This window comes from Dermochelys coriacea, chromosome 25 (genome assembly GCF_009764565.3).
Source record: "Dermochelys coriacea isolate rDerCor1 chromosome 25, rDerCor1.pri.v4, whole genome shotgun sequence".
NCBI classification, from domain to species: Eukaryota; Metazoa; Chordata; order Testudines; family Dermochelyidae; genus Dermochelys; species Dermochelys coriacea.
Genome location: NC_050092.1, coordinates 14,964,263 through 14,991,671, shown reverse-complemented (window position 1 = coordinate 14,991,671; position 27,409 = coordinate 14,964,263). Strand labels below are relative to the sequence as shown.

Here is a 27,409-nt window from a genome sequence, read left to right as displayed (position 1 = left end):
CCCCGCTAGGGCCGCTCTGCCCCTGGGCAGCCCCCGCTCTATGCCCCTGGGCGGCCGCGAGCGGCGAGCGTGGTCACGTGGGGGCGCGGCTCCCAGTCACTCTCCGGGCGGCCTGGGGCAGCGGCGGAGGCGGGATGGAGCCTCTCCGGCGGCCGGTGGTGGTGACGGGTAAGCGGAGGCAGGCGGAGCGCCTCTCCAGCCCGGTTCTCGGGGGGCTGGGGGCGTTGGTGGGGGGAGCCAGGGAGTGGGGGAGGCTTTGGGGGGAGCCGGCGGGGGTGTGGCGGGGCTTTGGGGGGGAGCCAGGGAGTGGGGGAGGCTTTGGGGGGGAGCCGGCGGGGGTGTGGCGGGGCTTTGGGGGGGAGCCAGGGAGTGGGGGAGGCTTTGGGGGGGAGCCGGCGGGGGTGTGGCGGGGCTTTGGGGGGGAGCCAGGGAGTGGGGGAGGCTTGGGGGGAGCCGGTGGGGGTGTGGCGGGGCTTTGGGGGGGAGCCAGGGAGTGGGGGAGGCTTTGGGGGGAGCCGGCGGGGGTGTGGCCCCTCCACTGGATGGGGGGGGGGAGCCGGCGGGGGTGTGGCCCCTCCACTGGATGGGGGGGGGAGCCGGCGGGGGTGTGGCCCCTCCACTGGATGGGGGGGGGGAGCCGGCGGGGGTGTGGCCCCTCCACTGGATGGGGGGGGAGCCGGCGGGGGTGTGGCCCCTCCACTGGATGGGGGGGGGAGCCGGCGGGGGTGTGGCCCCTCCACTGGATGGGGGGGGAGCCGGCGGGGTTGTGGCCCCTCCACTGGATGGGGGGGCTGGCTGTGCAGTCTAGTCCTGCCACTGTCTCAGCTGGGGGTGGGCCTCACTTTTCCCGCCTGGGCTCCCTGCTCAGGGTCTTGCTGCAGGTTTGGGGCATGGGCAGAGCAATCTTGTGAATTAAAAGTAAATTCACCCCGAGGAACGTGGGGGAGCACTGGAAATCTGGCGGGTGTGCAGAGGCGTTTACACCCGGGCATGCCCCATCCCCTGGGGAAACGAAGCCAAAAGTGTTACCAAAATAACTGCGCCTGGGAGAGTGAAGTGGAAGTGGGGAAGCAAGCGAGGGAATGAAAGGCCCTTACGTAGCCGGCGAGCGCTTGTCAGAATCTTTTCCTAAGGATACAAAGGGGAGAGCAGTTTGATTTGTGGGGAAGGCAGCTCTGTGACAAATGGGGAACTCAATTAAACTATTCAGTGCTCCCTGTGTAGTTGAAGTTGAGATTGTTTGTATTGCGAAGGCATGGGAGTGGTAAGGGGTTTTGTTGCTGCAGTAGAGCGATTTGAATCGGAGGCAAGTGTTTCTACGTTACTGAGACCTAGGAAGGTGGCAGTTCTGGCTTTGTCAACCCAGTCAGTGTACGCAGCAAAGTTTCCGCATCCACTACTCATCAATTCCTTGATCAAAGGTCTAAAAAGAAAAGTTGGGTTGGTTAAGTTTCCACATCTCGCAGCACTTTCTGCTTTGGTACTGCACATTTATGGAGTCCAGTTTTGACAGAAGTTAACTTGCCTTAGACCCATGTTTACCACTGGGGTAATCTGTGTGTACAGCTGTCATGTTCTCTTTTTAAACTCTTTTTTTTTTTTTAAAAGTCTGGGAAATGATATTGCTTCCACCTCCTTCTGTTGGCGATATGTACTCAGTAGGGGTGTGTGTGTGTGTATATGTTTTATTTTTTAGAACTGTTTAAAGAGAGAATCCTATAAAGATCTCTGCAGCTGGCTTCAGTGCTAATTAGCCTTGGAAGAGGCCCCTTCAGTGTGGATGTCAAACTCAACTGAGCATGTCCAAGACTTCATCTTCCCTAAAGGACATAGGACAAGAGAGAGAATCCCTGTACACCTTTTCTATTGGGTTAGAAGAGCAAAAGGCCAGTGTGTCACCTGTGGGCAACTGATGCAGAATCAGAGCTTTAAGTCACACTGAGCACCTCTAGAATTGCCACTGAACAGGGAATTTGGTTTGTAGCTAGACTTGTTACAGAACTCCAGAAATGCAACAGTCTGGATTACGAAATGTTTCTGGTCATCTTTGGATAGTACTTTCTTTTACTGTCATTGAGTTGACTAATGAAATGATTTCTCAGCATTGTGCTGCTTTTCATTGTTTGCCGGTATGACCGTTATCTTATGGAGGTTAGGCCTGCACAGATAGGACACCTGCAGGTCAGTCTTGTGGAAAGCTTAACAAGTTGGTTTTTTTTGTTTGTTTTTTTAAGAACTGAAATTTGAGTTTGACGCTGGTTAGATTGTACATAGGTGTGTTTGGTTTTTTGTGGGATTTTTAAGTAGAATTTCTGTTTGATTGCACAGAGAGCTAATCACTAGTATAGCTGTATACAATATAACCTGAAATGTCACTCTCTATTCACAGCAAACTAATACTATCATAATAATGACAGCATTCTTTATGCCCCTAAGGCATTTCCTTTAGCTGAACAAGACTTCTTGTGTGTTTTCACAAGCACTCTAGGCTCACAAATCAATTCTGAAAGTTAATTTAAACTATAGTGGCATAACTTTGCATGCAGCTGAATTTCCTAACTTTTGTGGTGGTACAATAGTGAGGAAATGCTTGCTCAGTAAAAACTACTGTATTGTGGGTTACTAGTTAACCATAAGTTATTCATAAGAAAATTTAGGCTCCGTGCAAGTGTTTTATATAGAACTATCATTATATTTGGTGCTTATTTGTGTAGGGATCATCAGCAGTATTCTGTTTAACTTCCTGTTAAAATATAACAGTAATGATGGAAATATTAATTAAGACTTGCTTAATAGAGAGGAGATGCAGATTAGTAGGTATGCTAATTTGCTTGTATATTTGTAGAGGGATTTGTTGTGGACTCTGACAGTTGTGGGATGGGATGATTTCAACTGGGAAAGAAAAACAGAAAATTTGTAACTTTGTTCGGGGTTTTTTGTTTTTTCCCCAGACTGTCAGAAGCGGGAGGGAGTTTTTTATTTAGACAACATATTGAATCGGAATCATCTTCAATATTTTGTCTATTTTCATTCAAAAGACATAAAAGAATGTTATATAATATAAGTCAGATACTTTTGGAAGGCGGAAAGGATTTGAGTACTTGAATGTATGAAATGAGCAAGAATTTGGTATTCAAAGAAATCATTGTAGTATCCATAAGTAGTTTCCCTTGAGCACATTTAAAACAGAAAAGCGCAAATCAGTTTGCACCTCTGTGTCCAGTCAAGTCTGCAATAATGATTTCATCACTAAATCTTTATTTCTATTTCAGGGTTTGGCCCATTTGGAGAACATGCTGTTAACTCCAGCTGGATTGCAGTTCAGGTAACAACACATATTAAAACACAGTTGGCATGTTCCAAGAAAGTGCTGTGCTGATGTGTCCTGTTTTTTTTTTTAAAAAAGTTAGAATTTGTGAATCTATTATAGAGCCTGGCAGAAATTGTTCCTGAAATTTACCAGTTGAGGCCCAGACACCCCAATGATCAATCAAATTATATATTTTTTTCACTCATCAAAAATGTGTTCTGGACAAGTTGAATTTTGCAAGGCTGAGTTAATATAGTTAAGCAAAACAAAGAATTCACAGGATAACTCTATGAACATTCGCAAAAAGAAAAGGAGTACTTGTGGCACCTTAGAGACGAACAAATTTATTTGAGCATAAGCTTTCGTGAGCTACAGCTCACTTCATCGGATGCATTTGGCCCCGATGAAGTGAGCTGTAGCTCACGAAAGCTTATGCTCAAATAAATTTGTTCGTCTCTAAGGTGCCACAAGTACTCCTTTTCTTTTTGCGAATACAGACTAACACGGCTGCTACTCTGAAACCTGTCTCTTTGAACATTGTAGAAGTTTTCCTGTTATTCTCCCCCGACAGAGGGAAGAGAGGTAGATTTTTATAATTCCTCAGAAATAACCTGAAATATTCCTTAGTGGTTGCAGTGTGCAATGGAGTGAGCACAGGTTTTGGTTTAAGAAATGCATGAGTTCTGATCCCAGTTCTGCCATGAGTAATGGCCTTGGGTAAGTCACCTAAGCTCTGTGTTTTCCCCATTGTGAAATGAGGATAACATGTAACATCCCTGTGGATACAGGTACAGAATGAGAGTGGTTTTTAAAGCACTGCTATTTATTGATGAGGCACAAACTGTTCTCGGATCAAGTCATTACATAGGAAACTTATGCCATTCATGGTTTGCATATCTTCATAAGCATGTGTTCTTGCATTCATCTCACTGTGTGCGCTTACAACGTTGATATATTCACACTGGATGTCATCAAGAAATCAAACTCTCGCTAACAGTGAATTAAAATATTCTGCATGTTTTGCAGTATCCCATAACAGCATTAATTTGTGACAGTACTACTGTATTATCCAAATTCTTTGTTGTTGGAGACAGTTGACGAGTCAAGTGAAAGTTAGGGATACGTTTCAGTACTTTTGCCCAAGGAATTAGACCTGTTTTTTCTCACCAAGTCCCCATCCACCTCAGTGTTCTGGGACTAATGTATTTTTCAGAATGCTTTTAAATTTAATCACAAACTATAATCAATTATAGCCAACTAATGGAGGGCTGGCCAGATGTCTAATGCACTGCAGTGTTATAAGGAGATCAAACCTTTGATTCCTTGAACTGTTGGGGCTGGATGTACTTCTGAGAGAGGAAAGAGAGTACTTACGGCACCTTAGAGACTAACAAATTTATTTGAGCATAAGCTTTCGTGAGCTACAGCTCACTTCATCGGATGCATTCAGTGGAAAATACAGTGAGGAGATTTATATACAAAGAGAACATGAAAAAATGGGTGTTACTATACACACTATAATGAGTGATCAGGTAAGGTGAGGTATTATCAGCGGGAGGGCAGGAGGGGGGACCTTTTGTAGTGATGATCAAGGTGGGCCATTTCCAGCAGTTGACAAGAACGTCTGAGGGTTCGCTCAACTGCAGGTTGTAGAAAAGACAGGCTGTGTTTAGAAAACTGCAGTTACTATAATCTGATGTTATATAGTAGGGCTGACTGGTCCTTGTTCATTTATGGTTGGCATAAGGGCAGTAATCCTTAATAAAGGTAGCTGTGATGGGGGGCAGAGGCTAAATAATGGGGATCTGGGACAAGAAAAAACAGAATTGGTGGCCACTGTTCTGTGACTTGTAGTAAAAGTAAATACATAATCTGGCTTAAGGGAAGAGACAATCACCTCCACTCCCTCAGTTTAAGGCCCTGGTGATGGTGATCAGTTCCATCGTTGATAGAGTAATCATGTACATTTTATTAGAGAAGCTCTTTTTAATGTAGGTTAAATTTGTTCTGAATATGTAAAACTATCCTTTTGAGTTTTACACATACATTGCTGAGTTATAGCTGTACATGTGCTGGCTGTACTGCAAGCCTGTTCTTTGACAGGATTTTTTAATTACTTGTGGTAGATTGTGACTAAAAATCCTAAAAATTTAAACTTTCAACCAATGTGTAGGGGATTTGCATTTACCAACTCTACTCCAGTCCTGAGAGGCCCAGACAAAAAAGGAACAGCATGTCTTTGAACATGTGCAAGTTGGGCATTGTGCGAGTTTCAGACAGGGGACTTCATGGAGCTGAGTGGACACAAAGACATGTCTGAGTTTCTGAATCCCAGACAGTGTGATCTGCATTTTAATAGAAGAAAAATCAATTAAACAATCTTTGTAAATCCTCCCTAGCTTTAGGGCTAAGCTAGTTCGGGTTTATTAGATCTTTTATTATCCTGCATCCTGAGGATAAAATTCTGTTTTTCTTCTTTCCAATCCTTTTTTGGTTTTGTATGTTTGTATATTGAAGACAAATATGATTTTTTTTTTTCTCAGACTGCAGTGACTTTCTAATATGGTGACTTGGTCTTGAAAGCTAAATTATTAACATTTAGTAAAATATCGATATCTTGAAACTAGTCACTGCAGCATTTTAATAGTGCTAAGACTTTAATTGTTTTGTGCTTTTGTATGCACGGGGAGAGGCTGATCCTATAAATAAGATTATAGGACAGAAATTAGACACTAGACTTCTATGTGTATATGTAATACGCATTTTAGGAGTAGTAACCTAGGCTCTGATATAATTTTTTCAAAATGCTTATTTTTGTTTAATATCTTGAGACTTCATTAAAAACCTGCTGTCCATGTATATAGAATGCTCTGTATGTACTAAATTGTTTGAAATTTTATTTTTGGATGTTTTTATTTTCTCATTTTGAGTGAGAGGTGAAGACAAGGTTTCATTCAAGAGAGCTTTAAAAAAACTGTCATTGACATCGCTTTCCTATTTACTTAAACATAATGGCTTTCTCCCTGGTATAAAATAGCCTCTTTTCTGTACAGAGATGTGCAGATCAGCCTAGACACAGGTGTGTCCTATGGACTGTGAAGCTAATTGGCTCCTGGGTCCATCCCATTGAAGTGTTCCTGGCTGAGCTGGAGGATGAGAAGAAGGGTCAGAGTGCATTTTGACGTTACTAGGGACAATTGCTGTCAGCGTGTCTAGACAGACCTGATAAGGATATTAAAGGCTCACAAAGAGGTCCATTGTTGAGGGGTCAGGGAATGGGTCAAACATGTTGTTTTTTTGGGGGGGGGTTTCTATATTTGTCAGGTATACAAGGCTGTAGATAATAAGTTGTCTGGGGGCCAAAGGACATTTTTATTATTGAATAGAAGTGCGTGTGTGCTATTTGGTAAAATGTTTGTTGTGAATTTGTAAAACTACATTTTAATATAAATGCAGATAGAGAGCAGAGAAGTTGGCCTTTAAATACTTCCAGCTGCAAGTTACAGCATGGAGCATTCAGTGTAACATGTAGGGTTGAGCAAGGTGCGGTACGGGCACATCTCATAACTGTAGAGACTCGGCATTTAGTATCTTTCATACCCTTAGGAGTGGTGATAGAGAGAATTCCTAGGTGTTAGATAAAAGATGGACTTATTTCAGTATTACTTTAATATTGTGTAGTTACTTATTTATAGATTCATAGATACTAAGGTCAGAAGGGACCATTCTGATCATCTAGTCTGACCTCCTGCACAGCGCAGGCCACAGAATCTCACCCACCCACTCCTATGAAAAACCTCACCCATGTCTGAGCTATTGAAGTCCTTAAATCATGGTTTAAAGACTTCAAGGAGCAGAGAAGCCTCCCTCAAGTCAACCTTGCCCCATGCTACAGAGGAAGGCGAAAAACCTCCAGGGCCTCTCCAATCTGCCCTGGAGGAAAATTCCTTCCCGACCCCAAATATGGCAATAAGCTAAACCCTGAGCATATGGGCAAGATTCACCAGCCAGATACTACAGAAAATTCTTTCCTGGGTAACTCAGATCCCATCCATCTAATATCCCATCTCAGGGGATTTGGCCTATTTACCCTGAATATTTAAAGATCAATTGCATCATTGATGCACCAAGTAAAATACCTACAATTTTGAAAGTAGACTAGGGTAAAGAAGATGTGATGAAACATTACTTAGCATCCGTCTCTAGTAATGAATGTCTGCATGCTTCAGACGCTAATCAATACAGCAAACCTTTAATATCAGACTTGCCCTCAAAGCTACAGCAAGTGATTTATCACTGTTCTTGCTTAGACTTTCATGGACCAGCAGGTCTGACTCTTATCTTTTCTGGGTCTATTAATAATCTTGTTTTGAGGGGAGGGGAGCGGAGCGGAGCAGCGGCTGTGTCCCTCTGTCCATCCATACATGCGTAAACTTTCTCCATATGTCTAGAACTCCAATAAAGGACGTAACAGCACTGATAACTAGAGGATGACATGAAATGTTGACGGTCAGGTTGCAATATAGAGGAAATACTGCTATATTATAAAGCAGTCTCTCTCTAAACTTCAGTTAATGTTTACGCTAGCTTTCTATTACTGGCCAGATGTTTCAGATGCTTCTCCACCCAGGTTTTCCCAAAGAAACCAATCTTCCTGAAATTTTACATGCTTAATCTCATCCCTCGTTAGAATTTTTCTGGCATGTTTGGTAACTATCAGAAAAGGAGTTGTAAAGTTAAGGAGCTTTGAAAATTTTCCTAAGGTTTTATGGCTCACATCTCTAAAATGGCTTGGCCTGAAAAGTCCAAGTAGAGTTTGGAGCTTCATAAGAGCTGTCAGAGTAGCGCTTTGCTGCTGGGGGCCCTATATGCAAAGATGCTCACTCAAAAACCCTTCTTAAAGAGTTTGGCTAAGACCCAAACAATATTGCTGTCTTTATTTAAAAGAATCCAGATATTTTTATGTCGGGTGGTTGTTTTTTTTTTTTTAAAGTGTAGAAATAAACAATTAAGGTACCCAGCCTGCTCCTTGCTGACGTATAATCCTTCATTCACTTTACCTGGCCCAGTTTACACAGGTTTCTCAAACACAGCTTTGCCCTCTACAACTTGCAAAAATATGTTCAAAGATTAAGGTGAATTACCAAGCATTGTTGAAAATAGGATTTCATAATCTCAGTAATCTTGACTTTTTTGTATATTTTTGCAAATTTTAGGAGCAAAGCTTTTTGAGTGGATTGTGTAAATTAATGGTTTCTTTCCAGAGGTATTAATGTTGGGTTTTTTACAAGGTATAGAACTTTTTGAAAGTAATATTGACTGGAGTGTTAGACTCCATTGAAACACACATTTAGCCCTAATGTTCTAACTTTGTCTGAAAATAATTCCTTGAATATACACTATTCAGTCTGTGGATGAGCTTAATTTTTTTCTTAAATAGCAGGAAGTTAGGGGGATTCTGCAAAGGCCATGATTTTAAAAGCAATTAACAATTTTTGGCTGCCCACAAGAGGCACCATCTAAATGGGCCTCATTTCCAGAATACTCTGACCACTCATCCTCTTGCCCATTTAAGGAATTTCAAGTCAGGCACACACAATCGATATTCACTTGTGAAAGTCTGGGCCAGAAGTCTTCTTCAAAGCATGTTTTAGACATAGCCCAAAATGTGACACAAGTATGAGTGCTTAAAAAACAGTTTTTTTTAAAAGTGCACACTTCATAAAATTGAAAAGTTTGCAACTATAATTGGAGAGCAAAAGAGATTTTTTTAAAAAAAAGTACCCCACAGAATAATGCCTGGAATCTTCACAAGGGTCTGCTCTCATTGCTCTGATTGCAGTATCAGGAACTAAAACTGCAAAAGAGAAAAAGGATTTGGAAAGCGAAAGTGCCAAAGATGTTCTTTTATAGTAATCCTTAAATGTGTAACCCATCTGAGAGCAGGTTGGTGGTGTAAGAACAACAGCATGGACTCCTGATAACAATTAAAATAATAGCTCTTGGACTGTGAGTTGAAAGTCATTTTCTTGACACGCACATGTAACTCCTACTCTAACACTAATTGGAGTTAGCAGTGTAAGATCTTGGCAAGAGTAGAATTGTACTCTTTAACTGATACACATCTGCAGAAAAGCACAGAAATAGATGTTTTAAATGTGTATCAACTTGTGAAAATCTAAAGAGGTAAAAGTCAGTGATCTTTCCAAGCAAAATATAGGATCAGTAATAAAAACATCTCACTATCTGTTATTGTGTGTTCCAAAAGAAAAATACACTGGTCACCTCATTCTTGTGGGGGTGGAGGGGGAAGAGGACCTAAGGGTAAAGTTCTGGGATGCTGATGACTTGTCTGTCACTCCTTTTGTTGTTTAAAGAGCAATGGGTAACATTTTCAAAAGTGCCTAAGCCTTTGTCATTAAGAGAAAGATGTGTATTCTTAACTCTAGTTAACTAGATAAAGTCCCAGTACTGACAAGGCAGTTTGTAGTTGCCCTTCAACTCACATGGGAACCTCATGCAAACTACGAAGTATCTTGTCTGCACTAAGATTGTTTCTGGAGGTAGCTAACTTGAGTTATGAGCACTGACTTTTTTTCAAATGAAGATGCTGCCTATGTCCTACTGAAAGTCAGTCAGATTCTGAAGACTCTTAGCAGCTTCTGAAAATGCTCCCCTGTGTAATCTGTGGTAAGGTTCCTAAACCAAACGTATAGTATAGGTTTGGAGCTCTGCTTTTTAAATCTTTTTTTTTTTTCAGAGGCTTCAAATCTTTTGCGTGTCCCTCCCTACAGTTCTCAGGATGTTTGGGGTTTGAGGGCTCTGGAATTGATGGTTTCACTTCTGATGAGCCAGTTCCATTCTGGGCTAAACTGTTAAAATCCGACGTACCATATGAGCAAGCACCTGACTGAAATCTTGATGGTAAGACTGGAATGCATCAAAACAGAGCTGACAGCAGAAGAGCAAGAGAAGAGGCCAAACTAGTGTGTTTAGCAATCGACCATAGGGTAAACTAGATGAATGGAGATACTGCATACTGTAGCTGAGCTATGAACAATTTCCACTATAAAGGACTAGATAAAAGTAATCTTACAACTATGAGAGCTGAAAAACAGGCAAGGATTTGGAGAGAATTTTCAGTACAAGCTGTATTTAAACAATACTATTCTCTGTTCTTTCTTTGATTGAAGCATTCATCTTCCCCCTTCCCTAATTAACCTCAAAGAGGCTTCAGGCCAAGGGTCTAGTTGGTACTTGCAAAGTTTCCCACAAAAGTTTAAAAGAAACGGCCCAAGCACGCTTTTATTATCTATCCTTATGAATCCCCTTGAAAAACATCTCCTAACTTCAACGTAGTGTCTTAAACTACAATAATATAGGCCGCACATTATTCTACCAAATAAATGCAACTTCTGGGGTGCACAGTGATACCTTGCACTACCTGCAGACTCCACCCTTTACTGAAATTTTGGGTGAGCTGGAAACCAATACAGATTTAAGATATGAGGATTCCTTCCAAACCCTCTCATCATTATGTGAAGCAAAAAAAAAATAGTGCAAGTGATAATGCTCAATGGAATTGACACAGGTAGAACAGCTTCAGAATAATGTACGGAATCCACGCAGGTGCTGCAACTTCTGCCTTCCTGGCCCTTGCTTTGGGTGCCACTGAACACTCTGGAAATGGGACAAGAGCTTCCAAAGGAACTTCACAGCTGCCAAGATCAAGAGAACAGATCATTGAGCTCTACCTTAATAAAACTAAACACAGCTCCAATTGAAAAGTGTAGTAAACACCTGCTCTTTGAGGGAACACTCCCTTGAGAAGAGACAGGTTCAATATCCCATGCACCCTTGAGGTACTGGAGAAAAGACATTAAGACAAACTGGGTCCCCTTTACCTGCACTGGCCCCATACACGTTTGAAAGAAGAAACAAGTAGAGAGATGACCTGCTGGTCTAGTGTTGAAGAAAAACCTGTTTGTCCCTCATAAACTGGAGAGGCTGCTCAAGACCTGTTCAGCCAGGTAATACTAAGACCCTGTAATGCTGCTGGGCTCAGCAAGGCCAGTGGTGATCTGCAGAGTAAGTGCAAATCACAAGGTAAAGAGAAGCTTGGGGGCAACTTGAACTTGCACACTCAGCTTCTCAGATGTTTTCAACTAATGGTTAGAAAAAACGTAACTTGCTAGCTGGGGCTAGTTGCCTTCTCCTAGATAGGCACAATCATCTCTTGTGTACCTGACGGGCCTACTCTGAGGAACACTAAATTATCCATTTCTATCCCTGCCCCAGATTTCTAATGTTCTGGATGTTTTGCATAGAACTGCTTCTGTGTATCGCTTTGGAAGTAACAAAGACCAGACTAGAGCCCCGATTCTCTGCTCATTGTATTGAGATAGTTTTAGTATCGACAGAGCTCCCAATGTGCGTCTTTGGTCAGCATGGATCTCTCGCTTAACCAATTGTATATGCAGGAAGAAGCAAGCAATGACATGCAAGATATGCAGTAGATCCTCACAGCCCTTTGGAGTATTGTTTGGCACAAAGCCAGTGATCTTCAACTCCATGAATGTCTGTATGTGATAAAACTGTATTCTTTATTTGTATTACCATAGCACCTTGAAGCCCTAGTCATGGACCAGGATCCTGTTGTGCTAGGCGCTGTACACACACAGAACCCACAGGAGTTTACAATCCAACTATAGGATACAGACATGCTGGGAATACAAATAAAGAATGATTGTGAGTGTTGCTTATGAGCAGTTGTTACACTTCACCCTGTAGCTGTCCTGGCTATCTGGGTTTCCAACTTTCATAATACCCAGAGGTAAATGATTAAGGCTGTATTTCTAAACCTTAATGTTTAAAATAACCAAAGTCAGTCCTTTTCTTCCTTTAGTAGTTCCCTAAGCATGTGGAGGATGCAGTTACCCTGTGCACTTGCATACAAGTTTTAATACTGGTATCTTAATAATGCATAAATAAAGAATTCAATGAAGTGGTGCAACTTTGAAGAATCAGTTATTACTAGGATGTTGCAAAAAGTAGCCATAAATTATAGTGCAGTATTACTCTCTCCCAAACTACTAAAGCCTCCATATACTAAGCTGCTCTTGGGGGGGCCTCGTTGAGTTGCTGCCACAGGTTGAGTGTCTTTGTGCTTCAAACCAAGTAATGTGGTACTCAGACTTTTTTTCCTCTTCTCCCTGCCTCTGGGCAATTGGGAAGTTTAGTGTGTCTCTGGTGTCTGAATTTCGTTACAGTCTGCTGTCTGGCTTCTGTTTGTCTGATTAAGATTGTCATAGGACAGAAAGTTTTGACTACTGCAGAAATTCTAGTCCTGCATTTGAATAAATAGATTAAATTCAACTGAATTTTTAAGAAATTCAGTTGCAGCTAATGTCTTTTTTTACTTTTTTAAAATATTTGACACCCTTAATCTCATCTGCAAGTTGAAATACTTATTCTAAAATAAAGTAAGCAGTCACTTTATTTTGCTGCACAGAGGGTATAAATTGTTTAAAAAAAAATTATGATTGCATACATGTTTGTATTCTGGGCCATTAATCTTGACTAAAATTATAATCCAGATACTCTAGATTCAGAAGATGGGACTCTCAGCATTGTTGCCGAATTGGACAGCTGGCTATTCTATATGGGTTTGTGGAAATATAATTTCATTGATTTATAGTAAACCTACAAATCCTATGGAAGTATAGAAAATACCCTTCTGCTCTCTCCTAAAACTAATCCCATAGCCAGCAGATGGAACTCCTTTTTTTTAAATACATTTCAGTACATTGTCTCCTTTTTTTGAATTGCACTTTGCATGTGGAAAAAACAATTCATTTTTGTAGTGCCCAGATAAGCACAAAGCAACCACTTTTATTTGCTGAACTCCAATACACAACCCCAAACGCACAACTTTGTTATGATAAGTGAACACCACAACGGTAGTCAGTGAAGTCGCATTCTACCTTTGCATTTCAAAAACCGTTAAATCACCACCATGGGTTAGAATGCTTTTGAACATGTTAACTTATGAGTAAAGGGATATTCAATGTAACTCTTGGAACTCCAAGCTCTATCATCCATTCAGATTCCAATTTAAAATATGTATGTCCCACAACACAAACAATACTATGTAGCTGTCTTAGCAAACCTGTATAAAATTCAGTGCAACAAGCCAAAAGCTGTGCAAATAGTGATGTTTGTTCTTTTTATAAACATGTCAAAAGGGATACATTTACAATGCACTAAATGATAAAATAAATGGACTTAACACTCATTTATCCTAATATTTTATTAATCTATCAAACCAAAATATATTGAAACAGCAAGGCCCTCTGAAACAATACCTGTTAAAGCAAAGGGGTTATTAAAGTGTTAGTACAATCAGGATATCGGTTTTTATGGGTTCTCTATTGTCCCAACATGGTTTGGGACAAGCATGACAACATATTTTCAAGCTGCTCGTTATCCAGATGACAGGTTTCAGAGTAGCAGCTGTGTTAGTCTGTATTCGCAAAAAGAAAAGGAGTACTTGTGGCACCTTAGTGACTAACAAATTTATTAGAGCATAAGCTTTCGTGAGCTACAGCTCACTTCATCGGGTGCAATTTGTTAGTCTCTAAGGTGCCACAAGTACTCCTTTTCTGTTATCCAGATCAGAGGAGGAGGATGGCTTTGTCTTTAAAATTCTGCTAGGTGTCTAGTGAATTGGATTCTACTCCCGGCTCTCCCACTAGCATGCTGATTGAATTGCTCAAAGTTGTGTATCGCTGCTGAATTTCCCAGTCTCCAAAATGGGGACCTAACTGCCCTTCCATGTGTCACAGGTGTGTTTATGAGACTGAATTAACTGTTGGTAAAGCCTGGGATCCTTGAGTGAAAGATGCTGTAGAAGTACAAGCAAAGCATTACTTAAAGTGGTCCCATGGCGCAGGTCTGGATACCTATAGGGAAGTCAGATATACCAAGGGCTTGGGCATCCACCATGTCTGTTTGTTTGCCTTGGAGTAACACTAATTGTCATACCCACTGGTTGAATGGGGGGACCATATGTAGCCCTTCGTGCTTACGGGAGGGGAATGGTGAAAATGTAATGCCCTTGAAGACTTGCAGTATGTGTACTGATTGGTTTGGCACATGTGGGATGTGTTTTATACAGCTCTTGCTTAGTGGAATGGGGGAAAAATACCTGAAATCCTAAAGTAAACGACAGTTGTTTCCTTCAAGCATTGAATGTCAGTGTGGCTCAAGCACTTCCATGTGTCTTATGTTCCAATTTTTTATTTTTAAATGCTCCTAAAGGGTATATTTCTCTGTTATTGCATAGGGATTTATGCTGTCTAATCCTACTACACAAAGTGACCAGATTCCCACTCGTACTATCTAATCATCTGGGAAACTTGTTTCTGTCACATTTAGCCACAGTGCTCTAAGTTTTCTGTGTGTCTTGCTGTGATGGCTCTGGCACTGCTTCCCAGTGCAGGAGGATATATTTCCTAGCTAGCTATCATCTCTTTAACTGAACATTCTCTGCTTTAACAGAGCATCATGTTAGCTAGTATTAAGCATGCCACCGAACTGCCACTTTCACTCTTGTGTAGGAAAAAATTTGATGCTGGATGTTTGTTCAGCTGAAATTCAGTTAGTGTCCAAATATTTAAAATAGTCAGAGGACTCTTGGCCAATATTTTTAGAGGAGTGACAGTGCAATATTTGAATCAGAAATTAAAAATCGCTGTTGCAAAATTAAGTACAGATAAGCTGGATGGTACGGTGTAGGTGAAGACATCAAATGAAACTCCTTTTCCATTTTAAAGTTTAAGGCTGTATTTTTAATCCTGTCAAAGTGAAAGCAAAACCCATAAATATATCGAGTGATCCATGCTGATGCTGCTTAAGTTTTCCATATGAGGAATTTTGTAATTCCCTATAAAGATTAACAAAAAAGCAATCTGACTGGTGCTACTTTTCACTAGAGAGGAGTTGCTGACCTTCTTATACGCAGGCAAGTATGAAAACTTGCATATTCATTCTTCCGATCTAAGGTGACTAGAAAGACTTACTCTGTGAATAGAATGATCTGTGGTGCCTTCTATGTATAATGCAAACCACTTGAAAGAAGCAAGATATCATTACATATTCCTGAAAATAATATAGCTAAGAAAAATGGCACAGACATGAAGTTACTCTTTGATGTGAGGCACTGTCTGCAACCTGTCTGGGTTTAACTAAGGAATTTAACTTTCTGCATAGGTCAGAATCTGTATGATAAAAGGTCCTATCTGTGGATTTCTGATATTGTTGATGGAAAGATAATTTCTCACTGTCCCTTCAGCACAGTTATGATTGCTTTCCCCCTGCCCAGCTAATTGCTATGGAGAGAGCCTCTCCTCAGGGCCGGTGCAGAGCTTGCTATGGAATGCTGTCACTTCTACAAATGGCCAACAGAGGAGGAATGGAAAGGTCATTCCTTTTGTCTCACTTTAACTTGGGGACTGGAAACCTCATGGTGGTTCTCCTCCCATCTGTCCAGAGGCAAGGGAGCCAGACTGAGCTCTCTCCTGCAGGATAGCATAAAGCACACTCGAAGGCTGGCCCAGCAATAGACTTTCCAGCATAAATGTCTGATATTTTGAAACTTACTTTTTTTTCCCTGTTCTTAGGAGCTGGAGAAGCTTGGCTTGGGAGATGGTGTGGATCTGTATGTATATGAAATCCCAGTTGAATACCAAACAGTACAAAGACTAATTCCTGCATTGTGGAAAAAACACAGTCCACAAGTGAGTAAAATCCAAAGCAAGATGGAACAGATCATAAACTGACGGATCCTTACAACCATGGGCTGATGTTCCTAATGCAAAATCAAACTTCTGATTAAAATTTTGATTTGACACATCTTTCCTTTTGACAAAAACTTGTGAATTTTGACAATTATACATCTTAAAATAGATAGAGCCCTGGTTAGTAGTGTCAGTTCCCAAATCCCTGCACAACTGATGTTTACATGGCCTCCTTGAGGGCAGCCCGCTTGGGTTCAGGCCTCTAGCTGCCACTGTTCTCAGGGCAGAATCGTGCAATCTGCTCCTGGGCTGCAGATCGTTGCAATTCATTAATCGCCTCCACAGATCTGACTTCAACTCATCACTTGTAGTTCCATTCTCTCCAGGGCAATGACAAAGCTATCCAGTGATTAGCCAGCTTTCATAAAGCCAAGTACTGTTTTCTCTAAAATGATTTCATTCTGAACAAACACATCTGAGAAACAAACCTGTTATATGCATGCCCGACCTACCAGGTGATCACCCATCTTTCACAGGGAAGGGCTGGTAGATTCTAAAATACTTAAGGTCCTCCTGCAGGACCTGATTCTTTTAGACATATCTTCATGCCCGTCAGTTCACAAGTAGCGTCTGTGGTCCTCTGCCCAGGCCAGAGCTGACATCTTGCACAGCTCCAAGTTCTTTCTCGGTTAAGCTCTTGAACCAACTCAAAGCAGTTGGAGTGCTATTTCCCAGGGGATGAACTGCCACAAGCATTACCACCTGCTCTGTTTCAGCATTGGGAATTTTCACTAATTACACCCCAGTACTTTGGTTGCTTCAGGAAACCTCCTATATCTTACCCTTTTAGTCAGGAATGCCATCACTAGGCAGCCCATAAAGATGCATGGAACATTTATAAAGTCAATACAGAGGCCTTTGGCTAGTCCATGGTTTCCAAAGCACCACTTTTGTTTGAAGAATTCTACACCTCAAAATGGAGAGCCCTGCCCAGCAGTAGTGGTTGTTGGACAGGCATTGAAAAGGGCTGGCTAGGGCTAGGCACCTCAGGACTAATCTGTGTCACCTTGCCTCGTCCACTAGCAAGCTTCTCCCGAGCAGATTCTGCCATTCATGTCATTCCTTCCTTTTGCCTGGTGTGAAATAAAACTCACTAGGAGTTAGACACAAGTAGAATCCGTTTCACATTGGACCCAAGACTTCGTTAGCTTATGAACTACGGTAGAACCTCAGAGTTATGAACACCTTGGGAAAGGAGGTTGTCATAACTCTGAACACAACATTATAGTTCTTTCAAAAGTTTACATCTGAACATTGACTGAATACCACTTTGAAACTTTACTGCGCAGAAGAAAAATGCTGCTTTTAACCATCTTAATTTAAATGAATCAAGCACAGAAACAGTTTCCTTACTTTGTCAAATCTTTTTTTTTAAATGTTCCTGGTTTTTTTAGTAGTTTACATTTAACACAGTACTGCATTTGGGAGGGAGGCGGTATCTGCTGCTGCTTGATTACATACTTCCAGTTTCAAACAAAATGCGTGGTTGACTGGTCAGTTTGCAACTCAAAGGTTCTACTGGGACTCTCTAGGTTTTAATGTGGCCCCATCAGCATACCATTAGAATGCCCCCGGGGTTACTGTCTTCTTCCCTCCCACCACCAATTTTAGCTAACTAATTTGTTTTGTTTTGTTTTCTTTGCAGTTGGTGGTTCATGTGGGTGTATCAGGTATGGCTACAACTGTAACACTGGAAAAATGTGGGCATAACGTAGGATACAAAGGCTTGGACAACTGCCGTTTCTGCCCAGGCTCTCAGTGTTGTGTAGAAGGGGGCCCAGAATGCATCGATTCAATTATTGACATGGATGCAGTTTGCAAGAGAGTCTCAACATTGGGACTTGATGTCACAGTTACTATATCCAAGGATGCTGGCAGGTACGGGATCATAGTGATCAGTGGCGAAACCCATTCATGCTGCGGTGTATGTTCCATTTGTGCTAAACTAATGGGGATGATGGAGTTTCTGGGCCTCTCACTTTTAATGGGGTCGACACTTCCATCCCTTCACCCAGGGAGTGGGGATGGGGAAAGAAATCCTAATTTGTCTTTTAAAATGAATTTAATTTAATCTGGGACTATGAAGAGAGAATGTCACATTCCTAGACCTGTGGTTAGTGCATGGTGTTGCTAGAAGATGGAGGTAAGGTTGTTCAGATGCCCTAACTGTTTCCGTATCTGAATGTTTCTGCATGTTAAGTTTTAACCTTAACTGTGAATTTCCTAGGTTTATAATTGAAACATCACTGTAATGTAATTTAGGGTAAAATACTGATATGAACTCTCAACCTTAACTCCATTTTAACAGTTTTTTGTGTGAAGCATCGGAACTGGACTTGTTTTCTATTGTGGTGTTAATGAAAAAGAAACTAAGAATGTTTATCTGGAGATCTTGCAACAGTTGTTATCCCTAGATTTAAATCAGAATATTATCCACTGTTCACAGACCATACAAAACCCCAGGGCTGGAACTGAGACACATTAAAATGTTGTAGTAGCCAGATATGTTGGCTGCAACTCAAGGCTCTTATCACAGCTGTTTTTTTTTTTTTTGTCTCTGGGATGTTTTGGGGGCACTTACCTTGTGTTTCCTGGAAGTCCACTTAGATAATTATCAGTGTTCTTATTGTGGGAGTAGAGTTTCTGAAACTGGGTTAAACCAAAAATGCAATCTGGCTGCAGCAGAAACAGCTATCGTGTGGTTTTGCTTTACTGTTGAACATTGTCATGACTTTTTCCTAGAATAGCAAAAATTACTCCTTCATTTTAACAAGATGTATTCAGAGAACTGCTGAAATATTTGTTTGAAACGACTTTCTGAAATATCTGCAGCTGTATCTTTATCTGCATTTTGATATTCTCCACTTCAGCTTTCCTTACAGAAAGCAAAGCTATGAACTCTTCAATGTTTGCATGTTTTCCCCTCCTTGTTTAAGTGTTCCAAAGGAAGGGATGTTCTGGAGTGGAGGGCCCTAGCCTGGAATTTGTGGGACATGAATTCAGTACCCTCTTCTGCCACAGGCTTCCCATGTGACCTTTTCTCTGTACCCCACAGATCCCCATCATCCAGATGGGGAACAGCCCTGCCGCCCAGGGGTGTCGAAGATAAATGTTAGACTGAAGCGCTTGCGGGCACTTCTGTCTTCCTTAATTAGAAACATGCTAATTTTGCTCATGTCCATCGGTTGTCTAAAACAGAACACTGAGGCCACATAAATGCTTAGGAACAGATTGTCTGCAGAGCAGAGGAATGCTTTAATCCTTTCTATGAAATTATTACTTTAGATTTAAGTGTTACACTGAAGTTAGCAATCAACTCTGCCTCTTGGGCCAGCCTTATTTCCATGTGTGTGTCTTTCTCAGTTGGCACCATTCTAACCCACTGTGCACTGCTGTAAGTAACTACACAAGGTGTAGGACAGCGGAGAATTGGGTCTTTGGTCCTTGTGACATCCCGCTATCCTAATAAAGGCCATCTCCTCAATGCTCTTCAGGTAAAGCAACTAGAAAGTGATGTCTTGTTGTCTGGGGAGAAGTTATTTGGTGTTTTAGAACAGCTGGCATGGGAATGACATGAGAGGCTCTGAACCTGTTTGGCTGCTTCCGAGACAATAACTGAAGCCAATATAGGGTTAGTGTAACCATTCTTCTCCTGTAGCTGCTTTCCATTGCTAATTAGCAGAAGCCATTGGTGCTGGGCTTCCCACACTCCATTTTATTCATATCCATTTGCTCACAGCACTTGTTGCTTATCACTAAACAAACTCTTTTTAATTACAGATATCTCTGTGATTTCACTTACTATACGTCCTTATACCAGAGCCATGGCAGGTCTGCGTTTGTTCATGTGCCTCCACTGGGAAAACCATATACTGCAGAACAGCTGGGTCGGGCACTACAGGCTATCATAGAAGAAATGCTTGATGTTTTGGAGCATTCTGAAGGCAAAATCAATTGTCGCCATGAACACTGAAGCTGGGCAAAAGTCCTACTACTGTTGCACTTCCAAAATATTTCCCACTACTAAGTACTGGGGGAGTAGCCTGTCTGAAATATACAGAAAAAGAATCAGAGACTTCAGAATGAAAGTTAATTGCTGGAAGTGGAATTCTGTGACATTCTTTTCTTCCTGTGTGAATTCGCTTAAGCAAGAAAGGATTTCAAGTCTTTCTTTTAAACCATCTGTAACAACTTATTTCCTGAAGTGGCTGAAAAATGTGTGCTGTGTTCTACAGAGGATATCTCTAAATCAAGTGACGGCTATTGAGCAGTCTAATACAGTGCAAATGAAAAGGTTTACACCTGGAATCAGAGTTCATGTGCAGGGAATTGATAATACCACCTTCTGATTAGAAGTCCTTAGTTTAAAAGATTTGCTGATTTAAAAAAAAAAAAAATTTTTTAATGTAAAATTATAGCTATAAGCAGTTGGCATAGAAGACGGCTTATTTTGGGCTTATATTTTAAACAGTTCTTGTTTGGGATGGGGAGTCATTTATAATAGTTTTAGAGGGGCACTGAATCTTTTTGCCAGTCCTAAAATACCAATGCATTAGTGTGGACATCTGTTAAGACTTTAATAGTGCTGCAAACAGAAGGGGTATATGGTTTTGATTTGATGGGAAGCACTTGAGGTACAAAGAGGGGATGGCTTTTTGTATGTGGGAGAAACCCAACCCGCACCAATTATTTCCGAAAAATTATTTTTATTGTGCTCTTAATACCACCTTCCTTGCTCAGACTAACCATATGCCTCCTTTACGAAACACATTGTTTCATATGCATATAAAATAAAACATATAGTGGTTGGAAAAGCTTTGCTAGTGACCACTGTTTCCACAGGGGTCTCTTTTCCCAGAACCTCAATGCTAGAGCTTACCCTGCCCCCATACCTTAAAACCAACATGGTACTCTTATTGTAAATGTTTGCTCTGTTTAGGGATTGGAGGAAGAATAACATCTAGCGGCTTGTGCTCCAGCTGTCCCTTGAAGACCCTGCTGGTGTGCTCTAAAAGGTTCCCAGTGCATGTTGACGGAATCCTGCTTCAATACTGAACTCATGCACAGCATGTTAAAGTGCTTTACAAATAGCACCCCTATAGAGTGCTTTAGCACGCTATGTAGACGAGTCCTCAACTAAATATTAAGTTACATGGTCTTGGTTTATTATAGACATAAATATGCTAAAATGTGAATGAGAGGCAACCACGCCTCACAGCTAGCAGGCACTCAGCCCCACCCAATGCCACCATTGCTGCAGGCCCAGAGTTGCAATTATCTTGTTTACTCCTGCGCTGAGCTCTGTGTTTGTGCTTCTCCTGGGGCACCGGGAAGGAATGACCAGAAGGTACCACGGCTTCCATTATTATCTGTATTGCCTTTGGGGCCACCATGGGGCTCCACTGGGCTAGGTGCTGTACACATACACACAGTGGTTCCTGCTGCAAAGAGGCTCTCCTACAGCTCTGGTTTCAAGTCCCATGGCTCAGTTCCCAGTGAAAGTAAACCTTTAGTGGTCTACAGCCAGGAGAAAACGAGTCTCATTCTTCACTGCCTTGCCTTTCTGGCCATTATCTACACCAGTGCAAACCAATTGTGATCTGTCTACACTAGGAAAATCAGGACCCAGGGTTCTCTGCTGGGGTCACTCACCGCAGTGGTTGCAAACATGCACTTTTCTGACTGGTCTGTTCGTCTCAAAACCAATTGTAGGAGGCATGATGCATTGGGGCAGATACATGTCCCCATTCTAGCTGCAGCGTCCTCTTGGGCAGCAAAACTTTCCGCATAAGAAGTGTTGTGGGCTTGGCCCCATTCTATCAGTTTTTAAGAAAGCCCTTCTCATCATGTATAAACTGAGACTTGTATTTTAAAATTTCACTCCATAGGGGCATTTCTGGGTGGCCTCCATGTGCCCTCTCTTTGGTGAGATGATTTCATTTGTGTCATTGAGGCTAGGTCTGAAGTGCTGCTTGCCTTGCAAACTTTCCAAAGGCAGCACTTGGCAAGATAGGTCTAGTGTTCTAGCCAAGATTCAAAAAGGTTTTTGAACTGGTAGTATGTGACCTTGACTCTAAATTGTGATGCAAGTAAAAGGTATGTAATGCCACAACAAAAGTAACGGTTAAATTGGTACTAGCTAGCATGTTTTTTAGGGAGCCATTTAAATAAGAACTTATGTGACTAGTCTAATACTTTTACTAAAATAGATTTTAAACTGTTTTGAAACCTGTTTAGAAATATCTTACTGTTTTAAGTTCTCTAATTATGAACGGTTCTACTACAGTATCTCTCAATGAGAGCTGCCACGTTACTGCTGCTTCCCACCAGGAAGTATAGTGACAAAGAAAATACCACTTAACATCTGAATGCATGCCAGAGGTTGGAGACTTCTGCAGTTGCGTTAAGGCCACTCTTTTGCTTGGGAAACTAGTGCATGGAGATCTTCAGACTGGTTTTGTGGGGAAATAGCTCCATGTGTTCTTCACAGCTTTTCTGATTGAGATAACTTGCTTTAAAAGTCTATGTACAGTCTCTCATGTGCATTAGATGCAGAGTAGCACTTTGTCAGGCTTTCAGCAGGCAGGTCAGATCACAATTTCCAGTTTAGTAATTTATTATATTTAATATTTTGTTTAAATATTGGTGATTTTACTCATTTTTGTGAATAGTGGAGGTAATCTTGTAGTTTTCCCTTTTTATTGGTAAGCAGTTATGATCACCAAAATGCATCTTAACTGTTGAACCTCTTCAAAAGAGAGAATTCATATATTCCATTAAATAAAGCAGCTGACTTTTACATAATTTCTGAAACCATTTAATTTCCACTTAGATTCCTGGCTATGAACAAAATGGAAGCAGAACTCCACAGCTGAATGAGAGAGAAGGACCATAGAGTTAAAACTCCATGGGATGGTCTCCTAAAGGGCTGCAGATCAACAAACCCATGTTCCTTGTAGTGCATGTCCCCAGAAAGTCACAGACAAGGCTGCCCCTAAACAGAAACTTTTATTGGTTCATCTTGGCAGGTATCTGCTTGTGTGGGCCACCTGTCTGCTGAACGTTCCTCCTAATTCAGTAAGGGAAGTCGAGCAGCTCCGATCCTCTGGATCGTTGACCAGTTTTAAGTCTCATTTTGGTCAACATTTCCAGTTCTAAATAGGACACTGTCAACATCTTCCTGTTGAATGTTCAATTGTAACTTTTGAGTGCAGATAGTCCTTATGGAGTTTGCAGATGGGCAGCCTCAGAGCCCCCTACTAATGTTGATACTGCACCATGCTTGGTGGAATCCACTCGAGTTTAGGAATGGATTATATTCTATAAAACTGTGGAAGGAGGAGCGTCTAGTTCTGTGAACGGAGAAAGTAGGAGGGACATGTCTTCTAGAGGATAAAACTGCATTCGGGATTAGCTTGCTCAGTCAGTGGAGTCTCCTCAGCCAGGTACCCTTCCAGAAATGCGTTTTGGGTCCCTTCCTGCAATCCTTCTTTGAGGGGGAAAACTTCACTGATTTCTGAGAGTGGGAGCGTGGGATGGGAGCTCTGAATGTCAGTGTCAAAGTTCTTATTTCTACTAATACGTTTCACTTTGTTGTGAGCAGTGTTTTTTAATTGTTTGCATTTCCTCAGTCTGCTTTTGTAAAGCTTCATGGGATCAGTTTTATTTGCTAGAAAATTATAATTTATTTTATCTTTTGTTTTGAGAATAAGTAGTTGATCACCTCTTTAAAGAGCTGGTGTCTCATTTTATTAGCCAAGTTTTGTATAGTGATTTTTTTTAATTGTGACATTAAACTCATTTTATTTAAATCTGACCTAAATTACATACTTTTGTGGGTTTTTTGGATGATTTTTTTTTAAACCCATTAACTCGTGTTCCCTAATATAGACCTATTTTGTTTGGAATTACACCATACAAATGGCCAAAAACTTTAGTTACTGTCTTGTGTAATATTTGCTGCCTGCTTCATCCTCAATTATTCATAAATAGAACTTTGCCTGGGAGATCCATTGCCAGCTACAGAATCTTTCAAACTAACAAGTCCAATGTTGAAACCCAAAAAATGAGGGTTACTTAAAATTGATACCTATAACTAGTACACCTTATAAAATGTGTGAAATTCTATTAAGTCATTGCAGCATTGTCTGTTTTAACACTTTGCTGAGAAACTGGGTGAGAGAGCTTGGTGGATTTTGTTTTAATGAGAGATCAGGTTTTTTGGGTGTCTTTATGTGCTTACTCACAGCTTGGGGGAGGAAATGAGTAAGGAGCTGGTGACACTTATGGATGAGACTTAGTTGCTTCAGTTAATAAAAACTTTGGAGGATTTTTGAGAAACTCCAAATGTGCTCAAACTCCTTCAGGGATTGGTAACCATAGTAGCAGGAGAAATTAAGCTTGAATAAAAACATGGTAATGTCCATTATCTCTCAGGGAAGAGAAGCACTGACTGACTCTGAACTTGAAGGCTTCTCTGAAAATAAGGACTCGGAGACATTATGGGTATACTAGTAAAGACTGATGCCCAAGGCTCAGCAGCCATTTGTGTTTGAGTACATTTGGAAAAGGACAGTGATGTATGGGGAAAAAAAGAAAATATCCCTGGCTCACATTTATGTGGAGTATTGTCCAGCATTGGCTGCCTCCTCTGGAAAGATTGAAAGGTAATGAAAATGGTTAGAGGTATTGAGCAGGGTTGTGGTGTGAGACTGCAAAGACTGGAATTATTTAGCCTGGAAAGAACAATTTTACAAGGAGGGGACTTGGTTGAGGGGGTTCAAAATTATAAGACTTGGTGAAATTAAAGGGAGTACATTTAGAATAAAAAAATTTAATACCACTTTATGCAGCTCAGTGTTTGAAATTCATTGCTGCTGGTAGGCCTAGCTCTCTGGCCAGTTTCACTGGTACCATGTAAACTAAGAATAATAAAAATTAAACTGACTGCTTGCTGGCGTTGAAGGGATTGGTTGCCATGCAGCATGGCGTTACAGAGTGTAGAGGGTTGTCACTCTTCCTCTGAAGCATTGGGTATTGGCTGCTGCCAGGATCTGATAGATGATGACTTCTCTGTATCACCTTAAGATTTGTACTGTAAGTGCTTGGCTTATAATAAGTCAAGTAGGGAACTATAAATTGTCCCAAATGTAGCATTTAGACTTCAGTGATGTGTATTTTTTTTATTTTTTTTTGGTCTGCCTAATCTTCCACGCGGTGTTAACCTCTCTGTGCCTCAGTCAACTGGCAAACAGTACCCTGGACATGGTCGCACAGCGAATCCATGGTACAGCTGGGATAAGAACCCAGGAGCTTCCAGGCCTGGGCTCTAGCTGATAGTACAGCTTCCTGGTATCCTTTTTTTTTTTTTTTAATGGAAAGTTTAAAAAAAAAATTGTAATCTCCTAAATGTGATAGAACACCAATAATCCTCAGTGTCTGAACATGTAATTCAGTGAAAAGTTACACACAAGCATAGCTAGATATGAACTGTATAAAGGAAGCACTGTGCAAAGGCCTGGCTGGACCCCAAGTGGGGAAAGGTTAGGTGGGAAAGAGCGACTAATCTGGCAGGTGACAACCTTGTGTAAAAGAGGAACTATCCCATGAAATAAACTCCCAACCTGAGTGTATTCTGTCAGCACTAGCCCAATGATGACCGGTGAATCAGTTTTTTAAGTTGTAGCATAAGTGTGTTTAATCTTTCTAACCATGCATTTTTGTGATACAGCAAAGGGAGCTCAAGAGTTAGTTGCAGTGTTTAAAAAACACCTGTTCAGGTGCAACGTAAGGGAGAGTAATAGGCACGCTGGTGTATATTCATATATGGAGTTCAGTTTTTCTCAGTTTTAGGAATCCTTCTGCAACAAGGATGTTGTAGCTGAATTCACAATAGCTCTAAATCAATTTGTTTCTCAAATTATGCTTCCACAAAGCAGCTTTCCTCCAAGCGCCTTTGACTGTTTCACTTCTGGTTTGTAGAAAGCCGGTTTACAGTGAAATCCAGGGAGGTGCGGGGCTGTTTGATAGGGCTTTCAATTTAGCTTATTCTGGGTTTTATTTTCAAAAGTTTATTGAAAAGCTTGCATAAAATACCCCTAATCGCTCATATACACACACCCCCAATAAAAATCTTGTGGAGTATTACATTGCATTTACCAGAAATCCTAACGTTTTGCAGTGAAGAAATATCCTTTTTCCTTTCAAAACTAGTATTTGCAGCTTGACATAGTAAATAACTGTCTTATCAATGTAAAAATAAACCATTTCACTGAATCTCCACAGCAGAAACAAAGCTATATCCAAAAAATTAAACCTACAGGATACTCTTGGGCTTAATTCCTCTCCCTATGGAAATATGGAGACTGCTTCTATTTAAAGAAATATTTTAAAACAAAATGAAATGCAAGGTGTCTTGCTGTAGACAAGAATTAAATATGGGAAATGAAATTATACACTGTCCTGAAGTTAAACCCTGGGCTGTTTAAATACAGGCTCAGGTCTTGTATTGCACCAGCTTATTGAAATGCCTGTATGAACTTTGATTAAACAGTGAGTGCCTTTTCTTGGGCTTTGCTCCCTGGGGATGCAGCCTGTTGGTGCGTGGGGACAGATGAGCCATTTGCACGTGGGTGCAGAGGAAAGAGGCAAGATTGGACACCTGTAACTAGGAGAAACCACTGACCACCTGTCTGTGTCCCCTTTATCTGAGTACATTCTGTAGAAGTTCTGCATTGACCTGGGAAGGTCTTAGGAACTCAGAACACATCCAGCCCTAGGAAGGGAGAGCAGACTACATGCTATAAGTGCACTTACATGCACAACATTCTTGCTGTTCACTGGTCTTCAGCAGACTGGCTGAATTATTGGTCAGACTTCTTGTCCAAATGCTCTTGTTTATGCATTTTGCAGCATCACTCAGCCTTTCAAGATTGGCACTTTTGAACCTTCTCTGTTTAGTTGTGATCAGATAACTCTCTCTCCCCCCCTTCCCCGCAAGTCTCATCCCCAAGTGTGCTTATCAGAACTATTGTAACTACAGTTATACATTGTTGGGGCTTCTGTTTTTTCTCAAGTACTTTCTTGCAGTGCCTTGTAAAACCAAACAATCCAGTGTGTCACAAAAGGGCTGTATTGTAATGACCAACAGTAACACACTTTCAGCTTGCCATTGCTAGACTGGACTCTGTAACTGAAAACTTAAAACTGATATTTCAAAAGTAAATAAAATGAGTTAATTCTT

At 41.1% G+C, this 27,409-nt stretch overlaps 1 protein-coding gene across 4 annotated transcripts; it reads left to right on the top strand.

Annotated features, from left to right (window-relative positions):
• Nucleotides 1-27,409, top strand: PGPEP1 (pyroglutamyl-peptidase I). 4 transcript variants are annotated; one of them, XM_043502559.1, is made up of 6 exons: nt 85-168; nt 3,273-3,325; nt 10,071-10,234; nt 15,991-16,107; nt 17,813-18,045; nt 19,948-21,066. In XM_043502559.1, exons 3-6 carry the CDS (start codon nt 10,205-10,207, stop codon nt 20,138-20,140), a joined length of 573 nt encoding a protein of 190 aa, XP_043358494.1. In that variant the 5' UTR covers nt 85-168; nt 3,273-3,325; nt 10,071-10,204; the 3' UTR covers nt 20,141-21,066. The 4 variants fall into 4 exon arrangements, with proteins under 4 accessions (XP_043358493.1, XP_043358494.1, XP_043358495.1 ...); XM_043502560.1 differs by lacking the exon at nt 10,071-10,234 and adding an exon at nt 11,932-12,058 and having other exon boundaries at nt 96-168; XM_043502558.1 differs by lacking the exon at nt 10,071-10,234 and having other exon boundaries at nt 1-168; nt 19,948-27,409.

What these genes read in the sequence shown, in the direction of transcription:
- PGPEP1 (XM_043502558.1), top strand. Translation starts at nt 135, where the DNA reads ATGGAGCCTCTCCGGCGGCCGGTGGTGGTGACGG. An exon ending in CCAGCTGGATTGCAGTTCAG is followed by an intron (nt 3,326 to 15,990) that starts GTAACAACACAT and finishes CCCTGTTCTTAG; the next exon opens with GAGCTGGAGAAGCTTGGCTT. An exon ending in GGAAAAAACACAGTCCACAA is followed by an intron (nt 16,108 to 17,812) that starts GTGAGTAAAATC and finishes TTTTCTTTGCAG; the next exon opens with TTGGTGGTTCATGTGGGTGT.